Source organism: Antechinus flavipes, chromosome 5 (assembly GCF_016432865.1).
Source record: "Antechinus flavipes isolate AdamAnt ecotype Samford, QLD, Australia chromosome 5, AdamAnt_v2, whole genome shotgun sequence".
NCBI classification, from domain to species: domain Eukaryota; kingdom Metazoa; phylum Chordata; class Mammalia; order Dasyuromorphia; family Dasyuridae; genus Antechinus; species Antechinus flavipes.
The window spans coordinates 268350609-268363522 of record NC_067402.1 but is presented as its reverse complement, the minus strand read 5'-3'; the positions used below and the strand labels follow the sequence as shown (position 1 = coordinate 268363522).

Genomic DNA, 12914 nt, shown 5'->3' with positions numbered 1-12914 from the left:
AGAAGTCTAGAAATATGATCTCTTTCAGTAAAGACTATTGGAATAAAAACAGTCATTAGCAGAATACTCTGCTGCATGCTGCATAGTATATTTATTGGGTTTATAATGATAGTTATACTGATATATGTTTCTATAGCAATTTACAAAGAACTTAGCTTCCTTAACGAAGATGTTCATCATATCATCCCCCAGATCATAAACTTTTAATGGTCCCCCTTTTTTGAAGTACATCAAAACTACACTGCCTGGCTGTGAAGCTCCTTTATATTCAAGTTTACAGTCTTAATCCAAGAACATTCCTCAGAATAAAAGGTCCTTTCCAATCAGATCTGTCTCTTCTCTAGTCTAGGAATAGGTTCTGCTTATTTTTTACCCAACCTTTTGTTCATCAACAGTGCTTCCCATTTCCTGACTATACTATGGCTAAAACCCATTTAAAATTGAGTTGTTGTGATTGGACGTTTTAACTATACACACACACACACACACACACACACACACATATATAACTACACACACACACACACACATATATATAACTACACACACACACACACATATATAACTATACACACACACACACACACACATATATATAACTATACACACACACATATATATATATAACTATACACACACACACACATATATATATATATAACTACACACACACACACATATATATAACTACACACACACATATATATAACTATACACACACACACACACACACACACATATATATACTATATAGGTAGGATGAAGCACAGAAAAACACATTTGGGATCACTACATGAAAAAACAAAACACCAACTTCCAAACATTTAAGACTATTTTAAAAGCAATGGATTGCTTTAGGAAATTAACACAAGTGTATGTGTGTGTGTGTGTGTGTGTGCTAGAGAGAAAAAGAAAGAGAAATAAAAAGAGAGAGAGACTTACTGCATGCTCGCAAAAACAGTGAGCATCAATAAACACAAATGTAGGAAGATTGTTCTTTGTTTACCTCGAATGAACCTCACAAACCTACCTGTTGCTTTGTTCATGTAGCTTTTAGGTAACTTCACCTTCCTACTCTGATAAGGTATCAAAGAAGGAATTTAGTAGGAAAAAGCACATTTTGTAATCATTCTTGATATCAACTTGTTACAGCATCTAATTTTATTCCCAGATTTCACAGCATTAAAATAGAATGTTGGCTTGTAACTTACCTTCTTTTGATTCCCTTTTCGTCAAACTTTCCCAAAGAATAGTAATTTCTCTGGTGCTTTAGCATTATTTCTCTCTCCAACTGCTAAACGTATACCTCAATGGCAAGAAAAGTTTTAAAAACCAAAATATTCACAGCAACAACTTTTTGTAGTAGCAAATAAGTAGGACTAGAGTAGCTGCTCGTCGACCGAAGAATGGCTAAACAAATTGTGGTTTGTGGATGTAATGGAACACCATTGTGTATGTTTAGAAATATTAAATGGGAGGATGAGAATATTTATATGAATTAATGCAAAATGAAATAAAGGTAACCAGGACAACAATATAAATTATTAAAGACAATAAAATAACTGCAACTGAATACTATGAAATTATAATGTCCACGCTTGGTCCAGATGTGAGGTTTTTGCAAGGTGTAGGACTACTCAATATGGAACACTGCATGTGATATTGATGTAGTGATTAGGGATTTTTCACTAGAAGGGTGAGGAGAGAGATCTTGCAAAAAGAGACTGATATGAAAGTAAACAATGACAAATGTTAAAAAAAAAAAAAAAGGGAGCTTTCTCCCAATTGTCCCTGGATTGTTAAGTCTATGTAAGGCTTGTAAGGCTATATAACTTACAAATAAGTGTAATATGGTTACTTCCTGAGGTCACAATATATGAGTACTGGCATTGAAGCAGGAAAAGATGCCCTTTTCAGTGTCTCTCAAATACTTTATGTATGGTCTTCGTGAATTTATCTAATTTTTGGTTTTGAAATTAGTTATTTCAGGATAAGGTTTTTAAGGCTGTTAAATTATTTTTTAAGTTAATAAAAGTAAATCTGGGCTTGTTTTTTTAAAACATTCTCTATTTTTTAAATGTTAATCCAGAACATTTCCACATTCTAACTCTTATGAATTGGAATTTTCGAAGTGGTCTATTAAGTACAGTCCGAACATGAATTATGAACCCTTTTTACCATATTCCTGCCTGGCTCATCTACCATCTAATGATTTTTTAGATGGGGTGGAAAATAGCCGTTTTCTGCTTTTTGTTCTTCCTCAGCCTGCCCAGAAGCCATATGAGCACTAGAAAGCCTTATAAACAATCACTATGTGAGCACTTCTATCTACATTTCCGTCAATTTCCCTTTTTTATTCTGCCATTTGGAAAGGACATCAACCTTTTTTTCCTCAGTCCCATTTTATATGGTGGTGGGTTGGTGACTAGATCTTTTCAATGATTTGTAGGTCTGCAATTAAAAGAATTTTGATTAAATTTCTTTAGAATCTAGAACTTTTTTGGGGGGAGGGGAGGGTGGTATCCTCAGTGCTTGGCTCATGATAAGCACTTAAATTGATTCATTCTTGAACATTTCGACTGATGGGAAACTTTGTAATGACTAAGAGAACTCATTTAACTTTTGACGTAGCTGTAAGCCTGCTTTCTTATCTCTTTAGCACTTTTGATATATTTGCAAACTTTTGCAAATGATCTTGTTTTGCTCCTTGATACCCATATCTTCTATTATATGCTATTTTTTCCCATATGCTACCTATAGACACTGATGTAATTGTTCCAAAATAAAAGACCATACTAACAGCAATAGAATAACATACATTCATAGGACCTTAATTTCTTTCTCAGCAAAAAATAAGTGGATGTAAAATGAATCTGAATCTAGATTTTTAGAGCCAACTGAACATACCATAAATATCTTAAATGTTGCTATCTGATCATACTCCAGTTAAATGTTTTGACAAACTTACCTCTTTAAAACGTGGACAAAATCTAAATATTTCCTGGAAGAAATGTTCATTCCTTCCCCAGAAATTTTACTTTCCTCATCTTTACCATGCTGGTGGCTCTCCATTGAATCACTATCTTTTCTTCTCAATGTTTCCATTTTATTCTGATGATGCTTTTGCCTTTTCTCTTCCACCTAAAAGAAAAGGTTAGCATCATTGTCACTTTATTGATGTGTGTGTCTTTCTCTATATAAATATGTGCATATACACACACACACACACTTTTACACACATATATTTATAATGCTTACTTAGGTACAAATACTAGACTTGTGATTTAACTAGTACAAGGAGCCATCTGAAGAGAAAATTCCCTCTACCAATTCTACCAATCTTTAGCACATTGAGATGTTAAATGACTTCCCTATATATGTCAGAGGTGGGACTTGAACTAAGTCTTCTTGGCTCATTACCAAATGTGCCACGCTGCCTTTCACTTTTTTTACTTTTGTTTTGAAATAAACATTATCCTCAATATATATTATCTTCATTTTTTATTTTGGGTACAAAAATGGTCATAGTTTTATAAATTTTGTTTGAAAGCAGAAAAATTTACTCAAAGTTTCAAAAGGATAGCTCGATTACTATTTCATTTTGTGTTTTCCTCCTATTTTCATGTTGTTCTCTCATTTCTCTCCTTTAATAAGCAGATAGGGACAAAGAAACACAACCTCTGACTTATTTCTGGGCTTTTCCACCATTTCCTCACACTGACCAGATAAATCAAGCTTATTTCCCACCACATGATGGTTCCCCATCCCATTTCTCATTTCTCATTCCTTACTGTCAAGTTCAAAAAGTAAAACAAAAAACAGAAGTAAACAAACAAAGAAACAAACAAAACACAACCCCTTGAAGTTAGTCACTGAAATATTGGATTAACAACACAGGAAATTGAAGTAGAATGAGATTTAGACACCATGACTGCAATGTCATGGAAAATCAATGCCATTATTCCCTGTGCAAGTTTACAGAAGCACAATCTTTTTAGGAAAGAAAAAAATTAGGAAAAACATCATTTTAATGCTATCTAATGCTACCATTTTGTAGATGAGAAACCTGAAGCATAGGCACATTAAGTAACTTGATCAAAATCATATTAATAAACTAGTAACAGAATCCAGCACACTGGGTGAAGATCCCCACATTTGATTCAGAATGAAATTGCATTATTTGGTACCTTATGGTAACATGGCTAGTAAGTGTTACAAGCAGCAGTTGAATCTAAGTCTTAACTGAATGATTTTGGCTCTCTCTTGACTATTTTTTCTTATGTCATCAGTTATTGTGAAAAGATAATTAGAAGATAGACAGGTACAGATGAACCAAGGCCATGGAACCTAACTTCCCTGAGGTTAACTTTTCCTCATTCATAAGATAATGGGGTTTGACTATTACTTTCAATGCTCCTTCCAACAAAAAATAAAATTCAATGAACAAATCATCCTAGTTTGATAGTATCTAAAGTCAATTGCTTATGCAAACATATCACAAGTCAGTATTTTGCCATTGTTTTTCCATCTTTTCTGCCATTTTATATTATTTCTAAGTGCTAAAATGACATATCTATAACAAATGAAAATATATTTTCAAAAAACAACTAAATGCAAGAAGAGGAACATTGAACTTGAAGTCAGAAGATCTAAGTTTAAATCTCAATTCTGTAATTTATTATTTGTGGAATAGACAAATACGGCATTAATACCATTTTGAAAAATGTTAAATGATTAATTAGCAAAATTGTGTTTCATTTTCTTTTGAAATGCAAAAAGGAATGATTTGAGTAAAATCATTAAAGATGAACTAGCAGATCACCATAAAAATTTAGTTTATTCAGATGCATTTGTTAGAATTTTCCCAAAATTGGCTTATGTTTTTAGTATTTTAAATCACAACACCTTACATTTGGCTAAGAAAATAAAAATGTCCATAGAAAGCAAAATTCTTTCAAATGTCAAATATTTCAAGGATTTGCATTAAAAGAGAACCTGAGTTCAGATTTGTTTCGATTCTGTGTCCTAATTATCTTTAGGCTTATCCTTGTTCTTTTGGCTACCTAGTCCAATTTGTGTGTCTGATTTAGAAAGTTTCTTGTCAACATGCCAAATACTTTGGAAATTGACGGGAGTAATTTAGATGACCAAAATAAAAACTATAAAAAAGGCTTTCTGGATATTTTCCTTAATGCAGCTTTCAGTATACATTGTACAAAGAGCAAGCATTTAAACATAGCATTTTCATCATGTGAAAAATCAGTTCCACAGGATGATTGATTTAGAGGAAAAATAGATCTAATAGAGAGTACCAGAGCCTACCTCTTTTTGTGGTTGTATTTTTTCTTTCTCCCAAGGCAGGGACTCTGCTGGCAACATTCTTAACTCGTTTGTCAGTATCTGTGAATCTTGCCTTAATTCTTTATCCAAGTGAATTTTGGAGATTCTGTCCCTATATGGAAGGGAGTCCATCTCAAGACTTAGCGCATATGCAAAGTTGTAGTCATCGTAATAATTGTTCTGCTCATATGCAGAGTTGTAGTCATCGTAATAATAGTTCTGCTCAGATGCAGAGTTGTAGTCATCGTAATAATAGTTCTGCTCATATGCAGAGTTGTAGTCATCGTAATAATTGCTCTGGTCTGAGGTTTCTAGATGTTTAGTTTTCTTCTTGCATTTTCTTGGAGAAGTAGCCTGTTTTACAAATTAGAGGGTAGGAATGAGCATTAGTTTTGTATGCCATTCAGAACAAGAAATAAATGATTACAATATATAACTTAGGCACACCCACAGAATTATTGGGTATCAGAAGTGACTACTTTAGATAATCAAGGAATTCTTGATTCCCTGACCCAGGACAATCCTTCAAATGTTCAGATGAGTTGGGATTATAGTTCCATAATTATCTAGGGAAAACCACAATATTGATGCCTACCTACAAGTATTTTGATTACAGAATCACATTCTGTCATTTGCAAATGACCACAATCAACTTTTTTTTTTCTTGTTCAGGCATATCTGACTTTTCATGACTCTATTTGAGGTTTCTTGGCAAAGATAATGGAATGATTTGCCATTTCCTCCTCTTTATTCATAAGAAAACTGGGGCAAAAAGTAAACTGACCAGAGTTATATAAGTAATAATTACGTGAAGCCATATTTGAACTCATGAAGAGGAGTCTTCGTGACTCCAGGCCTGAAACTCTATGCCACTTACTGGTCATAGTAAAATAAACTACTTTAAATTTCCTTGAATATCATTTTCTCCAAACTGGACATTTTAAAAGTCATAATTTAAATGAGATGGCAACACTTTATTTTGCTGATTTCCATTGTATTCTAAATATATAGACCTATCAAGAAAATGAATGCATTACATGTGGACAGGAGTCTCATCCGCAATAACCCTAACAAGTTGACGGTGAGCTTCCAACTACAGACAATCATTATTAGGGTCCATATTGCCTTCTACAGCAGTCATGCTCTTTCTTGCTCTATTCATGATAGAGAGTCTGTTATTTTCTTTAATGAACACAGAGGAAGTAATAGAATCTTTTCATGTAAAAGTAAGGGCTCAATTCAATTCAGTGACTTGATGACTGTGGTACTACATGGGCAGTATTCAGATTAAAGTTCTATAATCAATTAATGAGGATAACTTATATGGTATATAATTTTTGATTTTTAAGAAATCACATTGGAATGGTCATTTCAAATCTTGTTTCTAGGGCAGAGATACAGCAGTTCAAACAAAGGATGGAAATGTGTCGGCCAGAAAAGACATAGGATTGAAGGCCCAGGCTATGAACTGGAATCTAGTGGTAGAAAGATGCTGTGGGAAGGTGAGGCTGTGTGATCTGATTTGTTTTGCAAGCCTCTCTTGCCCCTTGATTGTGCAGGTGGTGCCAACTAAAGAACCTTGAGATCAGATTTTATCTTCCAGAAAGCATCTGAAACATGGCCTTTGGGACTCTTCTAGTTTCTGTTAAGGAAGATATTACTGGGAATTTCTAGAGCATGGCACATCCTGAGACCATACCCACCGAGATGATGTTATATGATTAACGTTATCACCACAAGCCCCTGAAGCTAATTTGTCCATTGAACTGAAGAATCTTTGTCTGAAATTTGAGTAATTACAGTATACGAGGGGGTTACCATGGGATTAGAAAAGGTGAATGTTATGAAATTCCAGCCTGAATTATATTTCCTGCATATCACCTATAAAAGGATCTAATGGAGGTTAATTAAGAATTCATATGTGTTCTTTAGAACAAGTTATACTAGATACCTCTCAAGTTTCCCTTTAAAAAAAAATTGTCATCACTCTAGAGAACAGAAGACTAGATTCAAGTAATGTCAAAACCCCAGCGTGCCTGGATTTCCACAAGTATGTAAAAAAGTTTCTTACAAGACCTTTATGGATTAGGAGAAAAATGTGGACATTTAAAAAAATTTGGTAGTTTAGGAGCAATTGGTAGCTTTATCCTTGGTACTTGTTCTGTTCAGCATTTTACAATGATACACAGGAGTGCAAGTCAGATGATTTCCATGTCTTCTGATAAAAGAAGTTTAGAAATATGGATTGCATGACAGTCAATCTCTTTGGTAACTGTGACGGCTGCTTTATGTTGGAAGTAATGGCAGAGGCATAAAGTATGAAGATTAGAAAATGGCAGTGAGTATAATAATGTTGATACTTTTATGTCATTATCTGATGTAAAACTTTCTATGGATATATCTTGTTATTTAATTCATTTGTTTCACAGCCTATTCTGCCAACTCTTGAAATGAAAGGATCTTTCATGAAACAAGAAGTAGAGAAAGGAGTTAAGGAAAAACCAAAACTGGATAAGTTTTATGATTCCATAATTTAGGAAGAAAAGCAGTATCTGTTCAGGACTTTTCCTTCCTCATCTTTCTTTATTTTAAATTTGAAGATCCAAATAGGCTAATAGGTCCATGAGTCTCTTCTCATATGTGGTGTCCAAAACTAACCAGAAAATTCAAATTTTGTCTGTTGAAAGCAGAGGTCAACCAGACTAACAATTCCCTTCTACTGGACTTTACATATCTTTTAATTAAAGAATAAACTGCACTGTCCTTTACGGAAGCTATATGGACTGATCTTGAGAATATAATTCTTACCAACATTTATGTATCCATACTTATTATATTTGGTGTTTTTGCTCATTTTTGTCATTTTGTTCATAAAGATAACATGAGGAAATTTGTCCAGTATTTTGCTGAAATTTATGTCTATTCTATAATAAAAGTAATCCCTTGTTCAGTCCTTCTAGTAACCCTGTCAAGATGTGAAGATAGTGCGGTATGACCTATTTTGAATAATTCCCAATGAAATCCTGAGAATGGAATGAGAAGCACCAGTGAGATTTTCATAGTGAGGCACAGGATCTGAAGTATGAGAAAAAGTCTAGGTGATTTAGCAGTTAAGATACCATTGATAATCTGGTTTTTAAGCCCCAAGACAGACAGAGTTTTGAGGAGTGACTATAAATGACTCTAGTAATTAGGAAAGAAAGGAGCAGATATTTGACAATTACTTGGAAATACCATGATTCAACTTTAATCTGTAATCATGTAAGCCTCCCAACCCTTTGCAACTTCCTTATTTCTATTCATAACATCTACATTTTCCCAGGTCCTTAGCTTTAAAAAACTCCAGTTACCTCTTTGCTTGATATAACCAAGTAATTGCTACATACTCTTGAATCTTTAAAACAAAACAAAAGTCATTGTTTAACATTTCCTATTTCCACAACCACTCTAGTTTGTTTTATCACCTTATATTATATTGAAACATCTTATTTTGCCTATAATGAATCTGTTACAATTAATCTTTTAGACTGATCTCAAAATGCTTTCCTAAAATATGTTTCAAATTGTTATTATACTGCATAGCAAACAAGAGTGACTCCTCCGACTATCTCTTTTGTAGAAAATAGTTTATGTTCCTGTTATAGACCACCTATTACAGCTAAGTGTCCAAGTTTAGCTCACTTGAAAGCATCCTTAGTTTCTTCTGCCTATCCTCTTCTCTCCTGGAAGGTTTTCCTCCTTCCTTTTTGCCAATCAAAATTCTACCTTATTACTTATTACCTCTTTCATGAATTCTTTCTTGAATAAACACAACAAATTTAGCCATTTCCCTTTGTATTGGATTCAAGAGCAGTGTGTTCAGCTCATACACATCCAGACACACACAAAATATAGCTGTATATATTATGTACACAATGAGATAAAAGTGTTTTTCCTAGAAGGTCTTCTGAGAAAGACCTACAAATATTTGTTACTGAGTCATAATATTAGTATGTGGTGGCTTCCAAAAGGGCAAAAGTAGGATACCCTCCTTACTGAGATATGACGAGCTTCGATCCTATTCTCGGTAAAACCACATCTGTAGTATTATGCTTAGATAGGATATTGGAAACGTGCAATTCAGAAGAGCTCAAAAAAGATCTTAGAAGTCATCCATGATTCATATCATAAGAAGGACTGCTAAGAAATTGGGGGTGTCTTGTTTATAAGAAAGACCATTCAAGGGATTTCAGTATAATCAACTAAGTAGGAGCTTAGAGTGTAGGAGAAGAGCTTGATTTGTTCAAGTTGACCCATTACGTCAGAACCATTACCCCTGGATGCCATTGTAGAATAGCTTAAGACAGGAAAACATACTCAACAATTGGAACTGTTCAAACATACAGTTGGTTCATTCACTTGGGTAGTAATTTTTTAGTGCCATAAAGTTTTCAACTGGTTTTGGGGGATACTGCTGATAGGATTCATTATTTGGGTTAAAATAAATTAGTTTAATATGATCATCAATGCTAACATTTTATTATGGCACAATTTAATGCCACACATTAACATTTAATGTGCATTGATATTTTTCTAAAATGACATACATTTCCAGATATCGATATTTCTGGTTATTGTATTGCAATGCTAACAATTTTAGCCTTTCTATGAAAAAGAGATCAGGACTAGGATATTCTATTCTTTCATATGAATCTAGATTCATGGTAATTCTGTTATCACAATTATTTTGCCTAATAAGGGGGAAAATAATCAAATAACCAAGTAATTTAAGTTGGTTTCCTTATCATGTTAGAAATGTATAAAAATATCAGCAAGGGACTCCTTGTCTTGTAGTTCCAAAGATAATTTCAACTCCTTAAATAAGACAAAATGCATTTGAAAGTATAGTAAGTTTTGAGAAATACTTCCACTAAAATTGGCATGAAAGGTGCTTTTTGAAAAGAAATATAACAAAAAATTTTAGAATTATTTTTTCATACCTGGTCCTGGTGTCCTTTATCAAAACGTTCTTGGCTTGTGCCCAATGATGTTTGATATTCCATTTTTCGTTTCAGGTCTATAGTGATATTTAAATGAAAATTTTATTTATTTAGAATTAATCTTCTTATTCTTATTCTAATAGGAATCATAGATAAAACAAAAAACCATGTGTTTAAGGTTTTAGTCCAGCTTTCTATCCATGATTTTGAACTATTTTTCCACAGAAAATGCTTACAATTGCCATGCATTAAGTGATTATATATATATACTTTAAAAAATGAAGTAGCCTTTCTGCTATGCATGGTTTCATCATTTTTTTCTAACATGAACTACTTTCATTTGATTATAAGTTATTTTATTTTCACAATAATCTTACTTCTTGAAGATTAGACCTTAACTTGGACTATACATTACTAATTTAGTAAAAAAAACAAAAACAAATTTTACATATTTTGGGGGCCTGATTTTTCTGCTTGAACTCCAACCTTTATGAGTTTAAATATTCCCTTTTAAAAGATGACAAGATTAAAATTACACAAAAAGTAAAAATAAATAATTATGGATGAAAGGGATAATCATGCCAGATTATTTAAAAAACAATTAATTTTGGCGTCTCTACAGTTTCTTTAACTTTTATTTAATTATGATATCTCCAAATTATTGTCCAATAACTCTGCCCTTTTTTGTTTGTCTAATTAATAAATTTATTTATAGTTACTTTGCAAACCCTTTTGTACTGGCAATCACACCTATGTAATCCCCCTTTCCCAGCCATTAATTAAACTTTTGTGCTTTCCCTTTATTTTCTCAGAGCATTTTTATTTCTCTCCTTTGCCTGCTTTATTCCAGATCTTGTAAGATACTTATCTGTTTTTTTTTTTTTACAGAAAGTAAATCTCTTGTCAATAACAATTCTTTTTATCTTTGCATCTTACAATAAAACAGGAGACACTTGATATGATATGGGTTCATGTATGATAACTTGAAATGGGGAAGACATGCAATATTGGATTCATGTGACTTCATGATAAAAAGAGCCAAAAAGTACAAAAATGCAGTTTGACATTCAGTGTTCAAAACGCAAAATTAAAGAAAAAAAACCTGAAGACTACAAGATATATCTTCAATTATGTGTGATTCTGTGAAAAATTCACTTATCCTCATAGTTTTCAACATAGAGAACAAAAGAGAAAATTACCATCAGTGTCTTCTGCAGCAGGTAAATCACATTTTTGCACATAATCTGTAATAGAAATGGGGAGAAAGTGGGAAAAGGAAATATGAATATTGAAAAGTCCCTAAGTATATTTCTTTTCATCCTAAATTATGAAATGATCAACTTTACCTAATTTTGATTTTGCCTTGACTCCTTTCTCTGATTCCTGGCTTGAGAAAGAATCTTTCATTGGAAGACCCCGTTGACTAGGCTATGAGACAAGATAATTAAATTTAAAAAAAGTTGCATAGAAAGTTTTCAGTACATATCAGAAAATGAATTAAAAGTATCAATATTATTACCTTCACATTAGGATTTTCCCCTGGATGATCTAAGAAAAGGACAAAAGTTTTATCATCAATGATAATTAAACAACAAAACTCAATTACAATATCATGCAAAATAAACAGGTGTATTCGTTGCCAATGTAGGATTTGTAGAATCCTATTCGAAATTATCTAATTCTTATCATGGCATTTTCCCTTATTGACTAACTAAAATTAACTCAACACTGGAGATAGAAGAAGAAAATAATATTGGCCCAACATGGAATTCACATTTCAAATAAATCAGATTTCAAGGAACTCATACATTTTTTACATATATCTAACATATAAAAATGCTCATCAGTGACACACATAAAGGTCAGTCCTTTGAAAAAATGCACAGTCAAGTTCACAAGTCGTTAAGTAGAAAGTTGCTGCTGGATTCAGCAGCATTTCTTCTAAGCAATGAGAAGGATTAATGCAATAGGTTCTCGTGGGTGAATGATTCCTTAATTATATCATTGTCAAAAGCAGGTCATGTAGAAATAGTAAAGTTTACAGAGTAAACAGTAAAATACAGAGAATGAAAAATTATAAATCACACAGTTATCACAGAATTAAAAGGCTAGAAACAAATGTTCTGAATACATCTACTTGGATGTATATTTGTAGAACAAATAGTTAATATATTTTCATTTCTCTCCATAACTATATCATCTACTGACAAAGCTATGTATGTTAATCCTCCTTAAAGTCTCTTGAGCTGTTCCAGAAAGAATGTCTATAAATGACATCTAAGAAACGATGTAAAAAAAGCTTTCAATTTTTAAAGTTATCGTAAAGGAACAAAATTGTTTTAAATCTCTCAATTAGTAATTTAATATTATGAACTTCCTTCAACATATGGAATATCATATAAATGGAATATTAGGTTATTTCCAAAGATACTGGCAATAAATATTAGAAAATAAAATTTTAAAATTTGACCATTTTGCAACGTTAAATCTGTTTACATGACTCCAAAAATGCCTCTGTAAATTGTGTATTATACTAAAATGTAAAGATAGAGAGAATGGCACCATGAGGATGGGGACAATACGATAGGCTGGTAG

General features: G+C 32.6%; 1 protein-coding gene across 1 annotated transcript; it reads right to left on the bottom strand.

Annotated features, from left to right (window-relative positions):
- Positions 1 to 735: 735 nt before the first annotated feature.
- LOC127564618 (putative coiled-coil domain-containing protein 144B) lies at positions 736 to 11559 on the bottom strand. The gene is made up of 4 exons (XM_052001315.1): positions 11519 to 11559; positions 10320 to 10396; positions 5323 to 5694; positions 736 to 3141 (listed from the first exon to the last, which is right to left on the bottom strand). Exons 2-4 carry the CDS (start codon positions 10380 to 10382, stop codon positions 2965 to 2967), a joined length of 612 nt encoding a protein of 203 aa, XP_051857275.1. The 5' UTR covers positions 10383 to 10396; positions 11519 to 11559; the 3' UTR covers positions 736 to 2964.
- Positions 11560 to 12914: the final 1355 nt, after the last annotated feature.

Coding starts and splice junctions, on each gene's coding strand:
- LOC127564618 (XM_052001315.1), bottom strand. CDS start 10,382: ATGGAATATCAAACATCATTGGGCACAAGCCAAGAACGTTTTGATAAA. Junction 5,695..10,319: donor ATAAAGGACACCAGGACCAG/GTATGAAAAAAT, acceptor TTTGTAAAACAG/GCTACTTCTCCAAGAAAATG. Junction 3,142..5,322: donor AAATACAACCACAAAAAGAG/GTAGGCTCTGGT, acceptor CTTTTCTTTTAG/GTGGAAGAGAAAAGGCAAAA.